The sequence below is a fragment of the Miniopterus schreibersii genome (assembly GCF_964146895.1).
Source record: "Miniopterus schreibersii genome assembly, chromosome: 4".
NCBI lineage: Eukaryota > Metazoa > Chordata > Mammalia > Chiroptera > Miniopteridae > Miniopterus > Miniopterus schreibersii.
In genome coordinates this window covers 7,940,584-7,959,708 of record NC_138105.1, presented here as the reverse complement: position 1 = coordinate 7,959,708, position 19,125 = coordinate 7,940,584, and the positions used below count along the sequence as shown (strand labels likewise).

Here is a 19,125-nt window from a genome sequence, read left to right as displayed (position 1 = left end):
ACAAACTCTTTGTGTCACCTGGGACCCCACTGCGGAGACCCACTCCACAAAGCATATCAGAATGTCCCTCATTGCGACACATTGGGACAGGCTAACCTTGACTTCTCTGTGTTTGTTTTTTAAGGAAATTATTCTCAAACCCAAGTACCTTATTATTAGTAGCATGCTACTGGACATCTCCCGGCTGATCCAGGCACATCAGTGTGCCCCCAACCCAGCTCCAGGCCAGGAAAAGGGAGACATGGGCTCCAGGCTGAGGGAGCAGATGTGCAACAATATTCAAGTGTGCAAGGCACATGACATATTCCAGGAAGGGAAGAAACTCCCAGTGTGAGGCTGGCAGGGCAAGGAAGCATTGGGAATTAGACTGGACAGACTGACCTGCAGAGGCTGGGAAGCTGCCCTTCACTGGCTGTGGGACCTGGGCAGAACTGGCTGTGTCTCGGCTTTCCTGTCCTCAGAGTGCAGATAACAGGACCCTCTCCACAAGGCTGAGACTCAAACAAGGAACCACAGAGCAAGTGCCGGAGGCAGCGGATCTCACTGTTTCCTACCCCACCCCGCAAAGGAACGTGGGCTTTGTCCTGTATCAGAGAGTCTTTTTAGGAGAAAAGCCCAAATGCAACCAGAACAGCTGCCATTATTCAGACAGTGCTCCAGAGCCACATGCTAGGTGGTTTGGGGAAAGGCGAGAGCGGAGGATGCACTAGATAGGATCCTTTCATGTCAGTCACTTTTGCTTGTTAGGTGATTGTAGCTCCTTAAATAAGATTTTAAATATTCTTAAAGCTGAATTCACTTTCTCGGAGCCCAAGTCATCCTTTTGTTGCTTCCAGGGCCTAGAGACATAATGCGAGCACAAGTTTCTCCCTCTGTCATCTTGCCTGGTGGCGGGTTTCCGAGTGTTCTGTGCTTCCTTCCTTGAAAGGCCACTTCAGGTTTAACCCATGTTCACTGAAGGTTTCACTGGCGTCTGTTGCATCACGGCCCTGGGAGTCCTGTCACTTGATTTTGCTCCAGGATTCCCTGATCCTGAAACACTGCACCGTATGCTAAACACTACACAACTTAGTTATTACAGCATTGTGGATGTAGACCTACAGTAAAATACTGGCTCTTTCACGTACAACTCGTGTGACTTGAGGCAAATCACTCATTCTCTCGAAGCCTCAGTGTTCCCATCTCTATGAAGGGTAGACTGGAACCTGCCCAAGGGAAAAAAGCTCACTGTTAGGATTAGATGAGGTGCTCTTAGTACTTGCCTTATAGAAAGTACTTCTGTTTTAATTGATTTTCTGATTCTCTTAAAACTTTCCTACCCACAACCTTTCCTGTGACTGTTTCCAGGCTGCAGACTGTCCCGGAAAGCTGTTCCTCTTCCACTCCTCCCTGCCCACAGCGGAAGCCCCTGGGAAGCTCAGGAACAGGGATGATAAGAAGCTGATCAACACAGACAAAGAGAAGGTACGTGGCGCTGCCTCCACAGTGTCTGCGTGTCAGCTCGGGAGTGGAGGAGGGCAGGTGCACTCCACACAGGAAAGGGGAGGAGCTCAGCGTGAATCCAGGGCGTTGTGGCTAACAGGAGTGTTTAGAATTGCAAGGAATGTAAGAAGTCTATTGCTAGGAAACTGATGTGCGAAATACTGCTACATTAAAGTGAGGTCTCCGACCGTTCCCATGAGTCATTAGCGTGAGACTGGGTGCTACGGCAGTTGTAGGAATGGAGGACCTGGGGGAATGAGAAAGGAGGTAAAGGCAGAGGGGAGTGTGGGCTGCTCCCTGTGACAACACTCCTCTCAGAATCTGCTCTGCTCACACTGCGGATGGTGCAGCCATGGGAACACGTCCGTGGGCAGGATGACAGCCTGAACCGGACACATGGCCTTGCCCAAGTGTGTAGAGGGAGGTCAGCTGGATCAGCTTCTTGAGACTTGTTGGAGGATCAGAGTATCAGATAGAATTATGGGCAGACCGTGTTTCAGATGACGGGGCCCAGCCCGAAGGGCTGCACTGATGGTTGTAATTCATTCTTCAGCCCTGTTTGCTGCACTCAAAAATAATTTTTTTCTATTTAAAAAAATTCAGTAAGAATTCAATAGGAATTAAAAATTTAAACCAAAAACATTTTGTGATTTTCATTTTCCTTTCATGCATCTTTCCTCAGATCCTTTTCCAGCCCCAAACCAATGTTTACGACTCGCTGGCCAGGGACTGCGTATCCCACGGCTGCTGTGTGACACTCTTCCTCTTTCCCAGCCAGTACGTGGACGTGGCCTCCTTGGGCCTCGTGCCCCAGCTCACAGGAGGAACTCTTTACAAATACAACAACTTCCAGGTAAAGCAAGCCATATGTTCACCTGGGTTTCTGTGGTGTTTTAGTCTGTATGCTCGGTCCCAGGTGAGAGCTGCACCCCCTGTGAGCAGCTGACAGATGGGAACTCAGAGCCATGGAAGCTGTTGCTCTCCCATGTCCTGAGTGTCTGCAGTACATGGAGCTTGTGCAGCCTCAGCTGAATACCCACGATGGGAAAATATGTTGTATATAAAACTCCTATGTTCAGTATATTTAAGGTATTGTTTTTAAAGTGAATATATTTATTTTAAATTGTTACAATTTGGGGGGGATCAGTTCATGATACCCGTCCCTTCCAAGTCAGAACTGAGAGAGAGTCAAGAGAGGAGCACTGTAACAGACCCGGGTCTCCTCAGTGTGACAGATGAATATACCAGGCACAGGGTAGGCATAGCTACAAGCTTCTCCTGGGGACACTGGTACCTTGAAAACATACCATATTGAAGGGCAGGAAATGTGCCAGCCGCCTCCCCAGAAAGAGGGTGCAGAAGAGGCTCAGCTGTCTATGCCCACCTGTTCCTTCTCCCAGACTTACTAATCAGATAAGTCATCTGCCCTCACCTGGCCAGAATGGCTTAGGTGCCTCTGATTCATGTACCTGCACATGGAAACATGGAGTGGGCACGAGTGTTCCCCCAAGGTAATGACAGATGTTAGTCACCATCTATTTTTTTTGTATCATTGATGATTACCTTGAATCGTCTAGCCATATTGATATTGTAAACTAGTTAAGGGATTTGATAAGACTAGAGATTGCAAATGAAATTAAATTGAACAAGCTTTAAGAACGCTTTCTAAGATTTCTGGATAAAGTAGATTTTCATTAAGATTTTAAAAGTGAGTTATTGTTTTAAGGGTTTTACTGCCATCTGGTGGACATTGACCGCATTTTATCTTTTCAGATGCACTTGGATAGCCAACAATTTTTGAATGACCTCAGAAATGATATTGAAAAGAAAATAGGATTTGATGCTATAATGAGGGTCCGAACCAGCACAGGTATTTTCATTTATGCTGTTTTCAGGTGTCTGTTGTATAGTTGTTTCCTCTTCAAATTCATGACAGGCCAATGAAGAAAATAATGGTAAAGTAGGGAGAAGCAGCATTTCCTTTGCCCTTGCCCTTAGGTTTCAGAGCCACTGACTTCTTTGGTGGGATTATTATGAACAACACCACCGATGTGGAGATGGCAGCCATCGACTGTGACAAGGCGGTGACGGTGGAGTTCAAGCACGATGACAAGCTCGGTGAAGACAGCGGGGCCCTGATCCAGGTGACGTGACCTTTATGCCCACCTCTGCTCTCTACTCTGTTACTGACAGTGATCAGCAGGGAGACCAAAATGTCATCGACCATGTTGGTCTCCCCATAAAGAATTCAGCTCTGTTCTCCCAAAGGCAGAAGGCATTAGGTTAGAGCTCCCCATCATGCATCCTCTGTACTCTAATTCGTGCCTATTGCTTGTGTGAAGCAGCAGTCACGTCATTGCATGAGAGCCCCGGCCTGTGGTCAGTGCCATGGCCTCAGCAGACTGGTGTCCAGGGTTAGATGTCAGGCTCAGCACTGTGCTCCTGCCTCACATCAGACACCATGTTAAGCATGTTATGTTCTAAATAGGATTGGACTTTGTAGTCAATAATGTGGAGACAAGAAAAATCATATCTTGCAAAATTATATGTCATGGACATAGTTTCTAGACCTACTCGAGTATCACCCTTAAGGAACGGAGAGAGGCTGGCATTGGTGAGGGAGAAGTGTACCTAATATTTACTTTAAACCACAGGCGTTTGGGTAACTGGTGACCTGCTTGCCTCTGGACATGTGTAGATAGACCGTGACACACACCTGAGTGCAGCATCGTAGTGTTTGTTTCTAAGAGCCGGGAGTGTGTGTAGGTCGTAGGACAGGAAGGCATTACTTCTGGCCCAAATCGCAGGTAACGTAGTGGGGATGCAGGCAGGAAGCTGCGTGTGAATAGCCCGATTCAAGTGTAAGCCTCACCCAGTAAAACGCAGCATGGAAGCCCAGCGTGTGCATGAGTCACCGTGCCTTTCCTTTAGCGATAACAATAACAGACAAAAGTCTGTGAGAGGGTGCAGAGGTCTTCCAGCCACACACACTGCCCTGTAACTGTGAGGTCAGGACCACTGGAGGGGGTGAGGGGTCGTGCTCACCAGGCAGCACGTGTTGGTTGCTGCCCCTGCAGTGTGCTGTGCTCTACACCACCATTGGGGGGCAGAGGAGACTGCGCATTCACAACCTGGCCCTGAGCTGCAGCTCTCAGCTAGCCGACCTCTACAAGAGCTGCGAGACAGACGCTCTCATCAACTTCTTCGCCAAGTCAGGTGAGCTTTGCTGACCCGTGGAGCAGTGCACCTTGCCTAGGACAGTCGTCCCTCTGTATCTGCGGGGGTGTGGTTCCAGGACCCCCAAGGATATAAAAATCTGCTGCTGCTCAAGTCTCTCATATAAATGGCAGAGCATTTGCATAATAACCTACTCACATCCTCCCCTGGACTTTAAGTCATCTCTAAATTACTTATAACCCCAATTCAGTGTAAATGCTGTGAAAATAGTTGCTATACTGTATTGTTTAGAAAACAATGACAAAAATCTGTGCATGCTCAGTACAGATACAACCATTGTGGGCCTATGTAGTTCACGTCAGCAACTACATAACATATTTTCAATATTTTCTGTCCATGGGTGGTTGAGTCTGCACATGTGGAACCCGTGGATATGGAGGGCCGACTGTGATTCAGTCAGCCTGTGGTTAATCCAGTGAGCAGCAGGCAAGCACTGTGGTGGTGCAGTCTTTTGGTGGGTAAATTCAGAATTTATAAATGCCACGGGTGAAGGAGACTAGTCAGCATGTCTAACTAGATTAATAAAGAGGTGACTGAGTCAGGCCCCACTGTGCAGTTTTATTTAAAGTTTCCTTCCAGGGGTGTGAGCTAAACTTTGGACAGTGATAGTTAGCCTCCTGTGGTATGTGGGTGTGCCCTCTGGCACTTGGAGACAGTGGAAGAAGGTGGTCCCTAACGTAGACTGAACTCGTTTATCCAAACTGTGGTAATTGTGAAATGGCAGTGGCCGGAGGTGGAGTTCTCTTTGGCTTCCCCCTCTCTCCCCCCAATCCTAATGGAGATTCTATACTGGGGCTTAGAGGAAACAGCAATCTAGCCTGTAGGAATTTGGAACGTCAGAAGAGGGTAAGCTGGTCCTTCTCTCTGGTGTGGAGTTCCATTTCTCATATTCCAAGAAAATATTAGGACCAGTTCCCTGCCTTTTGTTACAGGTAGGCTTTGGCTGTTGCTCAAGCTGGCTAGGTCATCATGTTTCATCATGAGGAGCGTTAGCCAATGACTAACATTTTTATAGGCTGTTATTCCTTGCTTAGTGGTCAGAGATAATAGCAATTTGTTCTTTTTTATTATGTGTGAAGGGATCAATTTCTGAGCTAAAACTCATCCTTTCTTTGTTTTGTGCAAATAGCTTTTAAAGCAGTTCTGCATCAACCCTTGAAGCTCATCCGGGAGATTCTAGTGAACCAGACCTCTCACATGCTGGCCTGCTACCGGAAGAACTGTGCAAGCCCATCCGCAGCCAGCCAGGTGAGCACCTCCTGTGCTGAGAGATGCCTCGTCCCAGCCTCCCTGCACTCCTGTGCTGGGCTGGAGGCTGAAGGCTTGTGGTCCAGGCACTTAGGTACAAGCAACACTGAGGATGGCATCTGGGGACTACTGCATTTTATAGTCAGCGTTAAAAACGTAGTGAGCCAGGAAGTGTGTGTGCAAATTGGGCTGACAGGGCTGCACTGTGTATGAGCAGAGGTGTTCTGTGTGAGCACTGTGCACGTGAGCACTGTCATGATACACGCAAGAGTCTGTTTTGCCTGTGGAGATGGGTACTTGGTTGTGAAGTATGTGTGCTTAAATACTTTCCAGATGTATTAACAAAGGTGACTTTAGCTAATGGCAGTAATGAGTTCTTTATATTTTATAAACATGAATGTAGTGTATAGATATTGGAGTTCTTTATGTTTTAAAAATCAATAGGTATGAAGAGTTTTGAAAGCACTGTTTCTGGCCATCATCCAGTACTTTGAAATTTCAGACACTCCCTTAAATAACCCTCATTTCAACTCTCCCGTAAAGCAGGACCTCAGGCCCCTTTCACTTCCACATCGCTCCTCTTGTTCACATTCCTCCCCATGTCAGTCAAACCTGATGCTGTTCTTCAGAGCCATGTTGTGTTTCTGAGCATAGAATTTGGATTAAAAGAAGACAGTGAGCAACAGATCGGGAAACTTTCTGGTTCATTCATTGTCCAAAGAGGGTACTGAGAGCGTATCTGAAACCCCACCCAAACGTGAGAGAAACAGTACCTGAATTCCACTGTTTAACTATAGAGCCCAGATTCCTTGCTCCAAACACAGTCATTAAGGAGTGGCATGCTTGGACTGTGTGATACTGGGCCCCGGGAGAGAACTGCTTTAGAACTGGTTTGCTGACGAGGTTGAGGCCAGAGAGGCGTGGGCTGAGAAATTGAAGGGGGCACCCACTCTGGGGTCGTGTTGTCCATGCTCGGTTAAGATGTAATTATAGACAATATTGAAAAGATTTCTTAAGCTTCCATAAGCAAGGCAGATTCTTTTTATTAAATCTAATAGCTCACTGCTCTGAATTTAAATGTATCACTTGGGTGTACAGTGACTTCAGAAGGCAAGTCAGATGACTTATGTGCAAAGTAATAGGGTTGTTTTTAGATTCATTACCACTTCTGTCATTTCAAACCCAAAGAAGAGACAAATCCTTCAAATTCAATCAAACTGGACTCATAGGAGCTTCCACTCCAACCTCACTCACATCTTCTCCCCGAGAATGACGTCCTGGGAAGAGTGTCAGGCTCTGGAAGCTTCTCTTGTCCATCTATACTCAGTCCCTGGGGCCTTATGTGCCCTGTGGCCTCTAGTGCCTTCAAGCCGCTGATGAGTCCCAAGGTCCTACCTGTGCCCGCCTGTGTCCTGAGCTCTAGCTGTGTCAGCGATGGAGAGGTCGGGAGGGGAGGAAGGTGCACAGTGCCCCCTTGCACATTTATTTCCTGCCTCACTGACTGAGACTGTTTCCTTGTTTTCTGTTACTCTAGCTCCATTTCTCTTCAGTTTTTCTTATTTACATCTTTAGTTTTCTTCCCTCTGACCCCTTATCATCCCGTCTCCTATAATCAGACTTTCAGTCCTCATAGTTTCACCTGGGCCAAGCTCACCCCTTTGTGTCACTGAGGATAACAGATTTCTAAACTGTCTCAAGATGACCCGATTCATGAGAAGCAACCTGTGAAATTGCAAGATGATATTCAAAAACTGGGTGTACACACTTGTACATGGAATATAAGAACATGCTTAATCTATAACACGCCAGATACCCAGCTGGTAACCACCCAGAAACAGCACGAGGCCACGTGGCTCTGGAATGTGACCATAATCTTGCACCTCCATCTTTGGATCAGAATCTCCCTTGGGTGAGAAAGTAGGCCAGCACGAGAGGCCAGAGAGAAATAGTTTATGTGAGAGAAAAAATTGCAGGAAGAGTGTGTGCTACTCATGAAGAAAGGAGCATATGACTGTCTTTAGTTCTCTGAGAGATTAGAAGTTGAGAGAGAAACCACCTGCCAGGAGAGCTGTTCAGAAGCAGGGGGGAGGTTCATCCCACACCTTCCTTATCAGGGGCCTGAGGAGGCCGGACGCAAAGGGTTCACGTGGAGGAACAAGACAGGGCCCCGAGTGAGAGTTTCTTCCCCGCGAGGATTGTGATAAGTGTCTGTTCTTTTTCATCACTAAGATGGAAAGCTAAGACACTGCTATTGGCAAATGATCTATATGCTCTTTCTCTTTTGGATATTTCCTTACCCACTGACCACTGCTACATGAAGGAAGTGGCGCCCTGATCAGTCTTGATTCTTAGCTATTTTTACAAAAGTGAGTTGTGAGAAGGTTAAACATCTGAAAAAAGTGTCTTTCTTTTTCAGCTCATTTTGCCGGATTCCATGAAAGTCCTTCCAGTGTACATGAACTCTTTGTTGAAAAACTGTGTGCTGCTCAGCAGACCCGAGATCCCGACGGACGAGCGGGCGTACCAGAGACAGCTGGTCATGACCATGGGTGTGGCTGACTCGCAGCTCTTCTTCTACCCGCAGCTCCTGCCCATAGTGAGCACACCTGTTCGATGTGTAGTGGGAGAGAAGGGGGAGCGGGAGAGGGAGGAAGGGAGAAGGGAGAAGGGGGGAGGAGGAGAGGATGGGTTTCTAACTCTTGCCGCCTCTGCCCAGCACACGGTAGATGTCAAGAGCACAGCAGTGCCTGCCGCCATTCGCTGCTCTGAGTCCCGTCTTTCAGAAGAAGGAATCTTCCTCCTCTCTAATGGTCTGAACATGTTCCTGTGGTTGGGAGTCAGCAGCCCACCAGAACTCATCCAGGGAATATTCAGCGTGCCGTCTCTGGCACATGTCAACACCGATATGGTAGGTATTTTTCATTGTTTCTATGGTAATATACAAACAAATTCTTAAATGTTTTTGTTCATGTGCAACCATGTATTACAGAGAGGGAAAAGCAAGGCATATAGTTCTGTATGAGAGCAAGAAAATTTCATGTTTTGCCTAATAACAATTAGCTGGTATAAAGTTGTAGAAAGTATTAGACAACCCAAATGTGTGACTTTAACGCTATGTAACCTTCACTGTGCTCTAAATACTTCAAATACATCATTTCATTTACTTCACGTAACAAGTCAGTGAGATGGGTATTGTCATCACCGTTTATAGCCGAATCAGCTGAGGTCTGGGGACAAGTGCTCTCAGGTAGGGAGTGGCCGAGGTGGGAACTGAAGTCATTCTTAGTCTGGGGCTTATCCCTGGAGCTGCACTGCACGGTTCACAGAAGACGGAAATCTCTCACACTCAGCTGCAGACCACGTCAGATTGATGAACTGCAAAATAGTACTCCCACAAAAACATCACTCACGCCTCTGCTGCACTTGTTACCAGAGAGATTCTGTGGTTTGACGTGGAATGAATTCAAGTGACTTAAAATATAGTAGGAAAAACCAGCGATGGTAACTCGTTTGAGTCAACATTTACCGTGAGCTTTATTTATCCATTGCTGGGTGGGCACCGTGGCTGTGGTGCTGCTGTCTTCTCTGCTCGGCTTTTCTTTACAACTATGAAAAATGGTGGCCATGGTCGTTTGCTGAAACTATGACTCTGGTAAAATGTTGGAATTCCCCCTTTCAGCTGCAGCTCACAGAGGACTGTTACTCCTGGTAGCTTCTGGCTAAGAAGTAGGCATTAGCATTTCACCCTGTCTTATTGGGTGTAGGCACTAAGGCCAGATCCCCACATCCCCAAGGCCTTGTGCAGCTGGACAGGTGTCTTCTGCGGACCTGTAAGCAGATTTCAGGGAAATTTGAGAGGCTGCATTCCCCTTGAGAAATCAACATTTGGTTCTAATGTGGAACGGTGGTACTTGGATGGTGTTTTCCAAACCTCATAGTGCCTCAGGGTCCTGCAGCTGGTTACTTTGCATCTTTCTGCTCACAGCACAGCCTGGAAACACGCACCTCATGCAGGGAAGGAGCACCTGCCCAGTGGCCCAAGGACGTCCTCTGCACAACAGCCCGTTGTGTAATCCAGGGAGTCTCAGGGCCAGAGCTCGCTGGAGGACACGTGTGTCAACAGGAACAAAGCATTTTAGTGCAGTGGCTCACATTTTTATGTTTAGGGAAATGAACTAAGTCATTAGTGAAATATATGGTTTAGGAGGATGTTAACTGTAACATTCTAATAATCTCATTGCTGCTTCTACCTAAATGTAAGTTATACTAAGACGTTGATTTTCCTAATTGTAGACAGTGCTGCCGGAGGTGGGAACCCCTTACTCTCAAACACTCAGGACGATCATGGGCATCCTCCAGCATAAGAGGCCGTACTCAATGAAGGTAAGAAGGAGATTTCATGTTTAACTCTCTTCATTTTTTGAATTTCATTACAGACTTCATAAATGTATGTTCTATGTTTTTATAGGATAGAAAACTCACACTAACCTCTAGGCATATCTACCTACTCACCAGACCCAAACGTACAGAGTAGATGGCCACTGCCCCAGGACATCTGTGGTGATTAGAGGAAGTCCTACCTCAGTCATCACGGAGACCTTTGCCAGACTTCCCTTCAGTGCTTAGAATACCAAGTTATAGAAGTTCCACTCAGAACATCTGTAAAATCTTATTTTTACAACTTCAGATTTATGATCTCTGCAAAGCTTTGTTATCCTGGCCCTTCAAAGCCCCTTTTAAGCCATTTTTGAGTTTGAGTAAAAGAACTAAAAATGTCTCTAACTCAGGAGAATTGAGCCTTGTTTTTGAGTCCCATTTACTCACTTGGCTTCCTTCTCTAGCTCAGTGTCAGAGTCTCCTGGAGTTGGAGTGCACAGGTGATGCCTCCAGGGACCAGGACATTGCAGGGCCAGTTTCCCCAAACATGAATGTGGTGTCATTCTAAACCAGCACTATTCCTTGTGAGAGGTGCCCCTGCATGCAGACCTCAGCTTCACCCTCCTCCCTGTGAGAGACCCTCCTGCATGCAGACCTCAGCTTCAGGCCAACCAGCAAACTGAACTAACGAAGAGCTTTACAATTTCTAGGATGTTAGGTGAATACAGAACTTTCTAGAACAGTTTTCACTCCACACAGCACCTGCTTGAGTTCAGTTTTAGGATAAGACCTAGCGATGGCAGGAAGTCCCACACTAAACACACTCCACATGACACTGACCACCCTGGGGACATAGATGAATCTGGGGGTCTCGTGACACATGGAAAGCGCTGGTGTCCCTAGTGCACATGTGTGGGACATTCCATCTGCTCAGGAACCTCCTTCCCGGAAAAGTAACCCTCTTCTCTCCTCTGCTGCCTCCCACCTGCTGCGATAACTCTCATGAAGGCTGTGTCAGCTTTGGTTATGAAAACATCGGGGTTAAATGATATGTGAACAGAATAGAAGCAGTTGCGTGGTGAAATCATTTTAACTTACCTTTTTAGAGAAGCAGATTCTCTATGTGCCACTGGCAAGTGTATCTGTTTGTAAGATTCCTTAGGCCTTTCCAGGTACTGTCTATATACAGAATTTGAAAATCTAAGATCTACAGATGTTTGTTAGAGCTGAAAGGAATCTAGGAGACACCTGGTTCAGCCCCAGCCATCCAGCTCCCCCTTCTCCATGTCACAGATGTGAAAGTGGGCACAAAGGAGCTCCCTCCCCTGGTCAGCCCTCACAGTGAGGTCATGGCAGCGTAGAGAATAAATAGCCCACATGTGAGCAACATGAACTTCCCCCAGACTTCCCAGAGGAAGTGACATCCTAAAGAACCTAGAGCCTCAAATCCTTCCGTGCAGTGTCTCATTCTGCCCAGTCTCAGCCTGGCTTGTAGCACGGGGGCCAGACTCACATGGCCGCTGCTGTCGTGGACAAACAGCCGATTCCTAGTGGCATGTGGGAGGAGGTGGACACAACCCAAGTAAGACAACAGCCTTGGCTGCAGGCTCGGCAGGACGCACGTCTCCTCACAGCTGCTGTGGTGTCACTTCCCAGTGCCTAGCACTGACCCTGGGAGCCCCGGCATCACCCATGTCCCCGCCCACATGGAACTCGCTGAGCTGCGTTGTCAGCAGCAGCAGCTGTTGTTAGATTATTTATTTACTTATTTTGGTTAATCCTCACCAACTTATTTTGGTTAATCAAATCCTCCATTGATTTATTTAAGAGAGAGTGGAAGGGAGGGAGGGGGAGAAAGAGAGAAGCATCGATGTGAGAGACACATTGATTGGTTGCCTCCTGAACGTGCCCCGACCAGGGCAGGGGATCAAACCAGCAACCCAGGTACGTGCCCTTGACCGGAATTGAAACCCATGACCCTTCAGTCCACAGGCCAGTTGATGCTCCAACCACCGAGCCACACCGGCCAGAGCTGTTGTTAGATTATTATTTTTACAGGCCAAGTAACATAAAAAAAGCAACTGTGTGTTGACGGAGTCTTCCTGTTAGACAACTGAAGAGCCTAGAGAGCAGCAGTGGGGGCTGGGCCCTCCTGGCCAAATGGAACCTCCCTTCCCGCTTTGGCTGGTGAGGCAGGACTGCAGGCCCCTGGGTGGTCCCCCATGACTATGCAGGAAGTGGGTGGGCTCCACAGATACCAAACCTGACCATTCTGATCACCTACTGGTTCCTGAGACAGGAGTGAGGACAGGCAGGTAGGAGGGCCCTTCACAACAGAACACCCGTCTCCTGGGCTTCTCCCCTGCATCTGTCCCCCTGTAGTGGCACTGTCTTGTAATGTCACATTTAAAATGCAAGAAGTTCGTTTTAATAATATATCCAAACTGTTATCCGTTCCACATGTGATCAGTGTAAGCAGTTAGTGAGTTTTAGCTTTTTCCCCACAGTGAATATTAGAAATCCACTGTGTATTCACAGTACCGCACTGCGGTCCCGCCGGGAGCAGCTGCGTTCTAGTGGTCAACAGCCATGTGGCCGCTGGCTGTGGTGTTGGACAGCACAGCCTAGAGAACCTCGAGTAGGGACAGGCCTTCTCCCCGCATCCCTGTGGTCCCCTGCTCTGTGCCCACACGGCTCAGACCCCGGTCATCTTGTCCCCAGCCAGTTCCCCTCACCTCACTAAGGTGTTGTTCTCTGTTGCTACCTGTGCTTGAACCTCCTGGATCCCGTTTTCCACAAAAGCCTGAAGTGACGGTTACGTCATTTGCCCCTCAGCTCCCACTGACTTTCAGAAGTGTGTGCTAGTTTACATGCAGCCAGGACTGTGTGTGGCGCATGGTGTATGGTCCCCTGCTAGTCAGCTCCATGGGAGGCCTTTCCCTTAGCTCTCTGCTGATGTTTGGGGGTGGGCGCCCCTCCACTCTGGATGATGGCACTTCCCATGTCCTCTAATGCTTCCCACAGTGGACACAGTGACTTTGGTGACGTGGAAGCATACAAAATGGAGCCCTACACAGGAAGTGTTTATAACCAGCTTCCTTATGTTATCTCCTAGCTCGTGATTGTGAAGCAGCGAGAACAGCCGGAGATGGCTTTCCGGCAGCTCCTGGTGGAGGACAAGGGGCTGGACGGAGGGCCGTCCTACGTGGACTTCCTGTGCTGCGTGCACAAGGGCGTCTGCCAGCTGCTGAACTGATGCCTTCTCTGCGGCACGTGCTGGTTGCTAAGGAGACCCTCTCTTCGTGGTGCCTAATTTTCCAGGTGATAGATAGCAGGCTGCTTTTGATTTCTTGCTCATTTTCAGAAAAGCTTTCCAGGCCGGCCTTTAGATCGCCAGCTTTGGTGCTCAGGTGTGACGCCAGTGGAGGGGCCACTGCACCTTACAGGGGACCATCTGCTTCTCATCCCACTCGTGCGACTGTTCAAGCGGACAGTCCCGTTTCACGGATGCACAGTTTACAGAACTGCAAACACCCTGACGTTCTCTCCATGCTAGGCATATAAATTATTTTTCAAAATGTATAGACTCGGGTAAAAACTTTTCTCAGTTCATCTCCCATTTGTAGTGAGGGAGAAAAACGTAATTTTTTTCATTATATTTTTTAAAATCATGTAACCCCACTGAACATTTTTCAACTTGAGGTTTGCATAGCAGACTTTTAATGACCTTGGAATCTATTTGGTAGAACAATTTGTGTTCTACATTTTTTCATAATTATAGGTTGTATATGGTACAATTTGTCTATACAGCTGTCTTTATCAATACTCTTAGTGGTTCTCTGTACAATTCTGAAGGTTTCTGCCTGCATATAATGGGTCTCAGCCAGCACCAGTAAACCCCTTCACATGTTCTTGCTCAGCTGGTAGACTCAGGCTTAGGTGTTCCGAGGTCGAGGGCCCAGAAAGGCACCACCTTCGCTCTGGACGCCCACCCAAGTGACACAGGGAATCGTTAAGGGGTATGTGCATTTTTCTAATGTTCGGTCAGATGGAAACATATTTCTCATGTATTAATAAAACAATAAAGATAAAAATTCAAATTATGTGTGTGAACATAGAAAGAGAACCTGAAGCTGAATGTGTGCCCAGGAGGAGGCAGTACACACTGAAGTGTCTGAACCTCCAGAAAGGCTAGTCAGAATCTTCCCTAAAAGGCAGTGCTCTGGGGAGAGCTGACGTGTGGACTCGGGTTGCTGCAAACACAGGATGAGATGCTGACTGATATGGATACAAGACATGAGAGAGGCTGGCAATGGTCCAGTGTCTCTCTAAGGCGCACTCCCTCCTGGACCCTGCTTGAGATGGCTGAGCAGCCATTCAGCTGTCCCTGTGTTAGAAAATCTACTTAGCAGACCATTTCCTGAAATTCCTCCTTTTTGTGCAGTTCTGTATCTGCTGAGGCCACAGAGGAGTTCTGCCTCTACTGGATGGCGGCTTCCAGGTAGTTCAAGGCCCACACCTGTCCAGGCAGGTCTTCCAGCTCCCAAAGCGAGTCCTCATGAGCATGGATCCCAGAGCCCTTGTCCTCCAAGCTTAGTACACAAAGGCCCAGGCTTGTGTCACATCAGAACAAGGGGAACCTGGGAGGAAAGTGGCGAGTGTCCAGTTAACTCCTATCACACCGCAGCTGCAGAGGGTGAGCTGTGCAAGACTGTCTAAGGGGTGTTTTCCTTTGACAATATTTTTAAAAATTGTTACCAGCTAGTTATAAATATAAAACTCTTTTGTATAAGAATTTTCAATTTTAATACTTCTTACAGAATAAGATCTTAGTTTATTAAGCCAGTCTTTTTTAATTGTAGGAGTTTTTCAAATTGCGGTATCCTTTGGGTCCACGAAAAACTTTCGTGAAAAACATTGTCTGTGTTTGAAGAAATCAGCTTTGGGACGCTCTATGGGGTTTAATGCCTATGTGGAAAAAAGGCTTTACATTTATGAATTGGGGGAATGAGATTTAACACATAGATTGTGACTTTGCAACAGGAAACACTAGTGTGCAAAAAAAAAGTCCCGTTTTACACATCGCCGTCATGGTATCTGACCCTGTCCCACAGGACGGTGGGAACTTTCCTCATTGGCCCACATGGGGACCGGTCTCAGCCCCATGGTCCCCTGAAGCCCAGGGCCACTCTGCTGCCTTGCTGTGCTCAGGTGTGGGGACCAACACTTTCCTGGGTGCACTCTCAGCCAGTTCCCAGGGAGCTCACCTCCCTGGGGCCATGAGTATCAGGACTCCTGGACCCCTCATGCTGCCTGACCCCCGAGTCTGGCAATGTGCTGTCCCTCGGGCCCTACTCCTCACGGGAGGAGCCAGTCTAACTTTGTACTTCAGCTCTTACCAGCAAGGTGATGCAGACAGTTAAGTCACTGTCATTCCGGGGATAGGTTGCATTTGACAGAAAGTATTTAAAAATTTATATCCTGGGGAAAGAGGTGCCTTTAAAGTCAGACCAGGGGAAACTGGTTCTGTAAGTCCACTGAGAAGTGCCAGGTCTGCGGGAATTACTTTGTATCCTGAGCCTCAACCATAATGTTCTCTTGAGAGAAAAAATAATCCATCTTAGAAAAACAGTCTTCCTGTGAAGCAAGAAAGCCCCAGCAGAGGGAGTAAAGAGGCCACAGGCACCTCGGGAATTACTTCCAGGTGTCAGCAAGCACAGGCGCAGAGGCTGTTTGTGCACTGACTGTGACATTTAGAAGCTGGGGAAGTCCACCTCTGCCTTTATAACGTGGGTACCGGGCAGAGGGCAGGAGCAGGGTCACAGGTTTGGGGCTCAGTGAGGAAGCGCAGTTATCAACTGCACTGGTTGCCTTCCCCTTGATCAGGACAAGCGGAAGCAACCAGAACTGGAGTGTCCACGACAGCTTCTGAGGCCACCCCCATCTACTTCCTGTCAGCACCACCCCTAGGAGATGGGATTTAAGATTCAGGGAGTCAGTTGGCTGACAAGCTGACATTTGAGCTTATTTTCTTAAATTTTGCTTTGGAACTTATTTTTATAAATACAATATTCTTAACCGTGCTTACATGCTTTAAAAATAAGAGCAGTAGAAAAGTAAGCTCTAATCTTTTTTAAAAACTGAACTTAGAGAAACGTTGATTTGCTTTTCCACTTACGCAGTCTTTGGTTGATTCTTGCATGTGCCCTGACCAGGGATCAAACCTGCAACCTTGGTGCATCGGGAGGACGCTCTAACCAACCGAGCGACCTACCCGTCCAGGGGGAGAAAGCTCTAATCTGGGCCTCCTGTGTCCCAGGCACATGGGCCTAGCTCTTTGGACAGCCGTTTCCTCCATCCACCTGTGCAGCTCATCTGAATTATGGGCAAGATCCTTACGTCAGCCATCTCTCCTTCACTCAGTATTGAAGTGTGCGGGCCTATCCTGAAGCTGCCATTAAAAGCACAAGCCTGTAAAAGGACAGCAGATTCCATAAGCAGTGACCTTGGTAGTGTACCCAGCATAAGCCACTAAACTGGACACCTCTGAACAAAACTACCCTTGACTTCCCATCCCCTGCTTTAAAGACAAAATAGAAACTACATAAAGGGACAGAGTAATCTGGTGGTTCTTTCTGCCACAGGCCAACCCTCCACCTCCTCTCCGGCGCACAGGTGAGTGGCTCAGTCACACCCTGTGAGGATCAGTCCGCTCTGCAATCTCGTGGCCAAAGCATCCGGCAACATAACACGCGTTCAGAGGTGATGGTCCCGTCCCAGTGGAGTAACACTTTTAGTAAAACTGGTTATGTAGTGTTTATAGGGCAGAACTTAAAATGTGCCTACAGCATTTAGCTAGCAAAATTAATTTTAAGAAATTTAGTTCCATGATGCAAATGTAGGGAGTTCACATGAATACCTCAGATTTACCCTCTCCCTGTGGTGCCAGTAGCTGGAGCTGAGCAGCGATGCCCACCTGACCCAGGGTGTGAGCCCCCCTGTCAGCACCTGTCTCAGGTCTGGTCTCCATGGCCCTGAGGTGGGTCTGGCCGCTGATTAAGGTGCTCTGAGCTGAGAAAACCCATCAAAGTGGGAAAACAGCGCAGACAAGATAAACGGGGAGAGCAAGGGGGTGACAGTAAGTGCTCCAGTCTTCAACCTGCACACGAATGCTTGCTCCACTGACTTGTACTATATGCTCGGTTCCTGTGTGGCTGCTACACTGCACCTCGAGTCTCAATTACTTAGTGTTTTTAGAAAAACCTAATGTGACTCCATGTTGTTGGCACATGTAGTTAGAGGCAGGAACTCTGACACATACTCCAGCTGATCACCTGAACCTTCTGTCCAGCGCTGGGAAGGGTTTACAGGAGGTAGTGTTTTCTCCGTGCTCGCAGCTGGCAGTGTTTACATCTGTGTAGACGACGGAGGCTTTGCGAGCAGGCTTTTCCAGAAATGGAGACTTCAGAGGGCTCCGTTGTCTGGATAAACGGTCTTTCTGGGAAGTCCTAGATTTATAGCTTCAAAGCTGATGACATATACTTGATACCCAAGCTAAAGCTTAGTTCCGGTCACCAAACATCAAGGCAGGTAACTGCTAAGTCCCACACGGACCCAACATTACAGGACTGCTTTAAGAAAGGCCTTGCTCATAAACGAAGGTTTGCTTTAACAGCTTACAAAATTGAGAAACTTTCTGAGTATTAATTAGAATGAGCCCCAACGGGGCCATCATTTTGTTGAGTCAATAGCAACTGTATTAAATCAGTAAGATCTGGAACCGTATACTTCAAAGACCAAATATTACACTCAGGATGAGAACATTATGGGTTTTAAAGTAAGCCTCTGTAGCTAATCAGATAGTAATTAGCAGCTATGATGGTAGAAGTATTTCAACATCATGAGGGGAATCGCTCCTGCTCCACGAGACGAGGGCCAGTCAGCGGTCACCCGGCTCCTTCCACAACTCCGCTTACTTACCACCAGCTGTGGCGACACCTCCCTCGCTGCACAAGGGAGGCAGGTGGTTTCAGGTTCCATGTGTAGGAGCTCAGGACTCGCAGGAGGCTCTTCTACTCACCAAAGAATCTGAGCAGATCGCCGTTGCCAGTGCTGGTCCTTCTACCTGTGGGTGTGACTGGCTGCTACACCAGACTCCACGTGACCCTGTCCTCTCTCCCTCGGTGCCATCTGTGGGGACCTCCCTGCACCCCGACTGCAGTCTCCAGGGGCTGATGGTTCAGCAGTTTGGGTCTGATACCCCCCAATGACGTGTTCCAGCCGACACTACCGGCTCCTCCCCTTTCTGTGCTCCAGGGAGGGGAAGTCAAGGGCAGTGGTTGGGGCATCCTGAGCCCACCATCTGCAGGAGGAGGGCACAGGGAGCGATGCTGCCACTGAAAACAAACATCTGGCCTCGAATATCCAGACCTGTAATTATGTATGTTAGGGATGTGCGTCTTAGAACTTTGAGAACTAGGAAAAAATGGAGGGTTATTTCATAATTACCTGCTGATATCCCCATAAGGAATCAGTAAGTGAAGCAGCTAAAACTGCTTTTGGTGATTCTGAGATAACTTTGAAAATGTGAGACAGGTCAATGTAAAGCTGATGAAAAGTCAGAAGCATTGAGCAATGGGCTGGTGTCTACTGGAAACCTGTCCTCAGTGAAGATTCTAGCGTGGAAATGGTGCTGCCACCTGGACTGGCAGGAAGGGAAGCACGTGAGGCGATCTTCCTGTTGTAAAATATGCCATGTGACGCTGTCCTGTGGTAACTCTA

General features: G+C 47.8%; 1 protein-coding gene across 1 annotated transcript in view; it reads left to right on the top strand.

The window, feature by feature from the left end:
• The window catches only part of SEC24D (SEC24 homolog D, COPII coat complex component), a 66,704-nt gene extending 52,257 nt beyond the window's left edge, over positions 1–14,447 (top strand). The window contains exons 14-23 of the mRNA XM_081137529.1: positions 1,348–1,464; positions 2,165–2,335; positions 3,256–3,352; positions 3,481–3,626; positions 4,560–4,698; positions 5,849–5,967; positions 8,384–8,563; positions 8,684–8,875; positions 10,261–10,350; positions 13,460–14,447. Of these exons, the coding sequence (XP_080993655.1) occupies positions 1,348–1,464; positions 2,165–2,335; positions 3,256–3,352; positions 3,481–3,626; positions 4,560–4,698; positions 5,849–5,967; positions 8,384–8,563; positions 8,684–8,875; positions 10,261–10,350; positions 13,460–13,600 (1,392 nt within the window). The 3' untranslated portion in view covers positions 13,601–14,447. The remainder of the gene's footprint in view (positions 1–1,347; positions 1,465–2,164; positions 2,336–3,255; positions 3,353–3,480; positions 3,627–4,559; positions 4,699–5,848; positions 5,968–8,383; positions 8,564–8,683; positions 8,876–10,260; positions 10,351–13,459) is intronic.
• Positions 14,448–19,125: the final 4,678 nt, after the last annotated feature.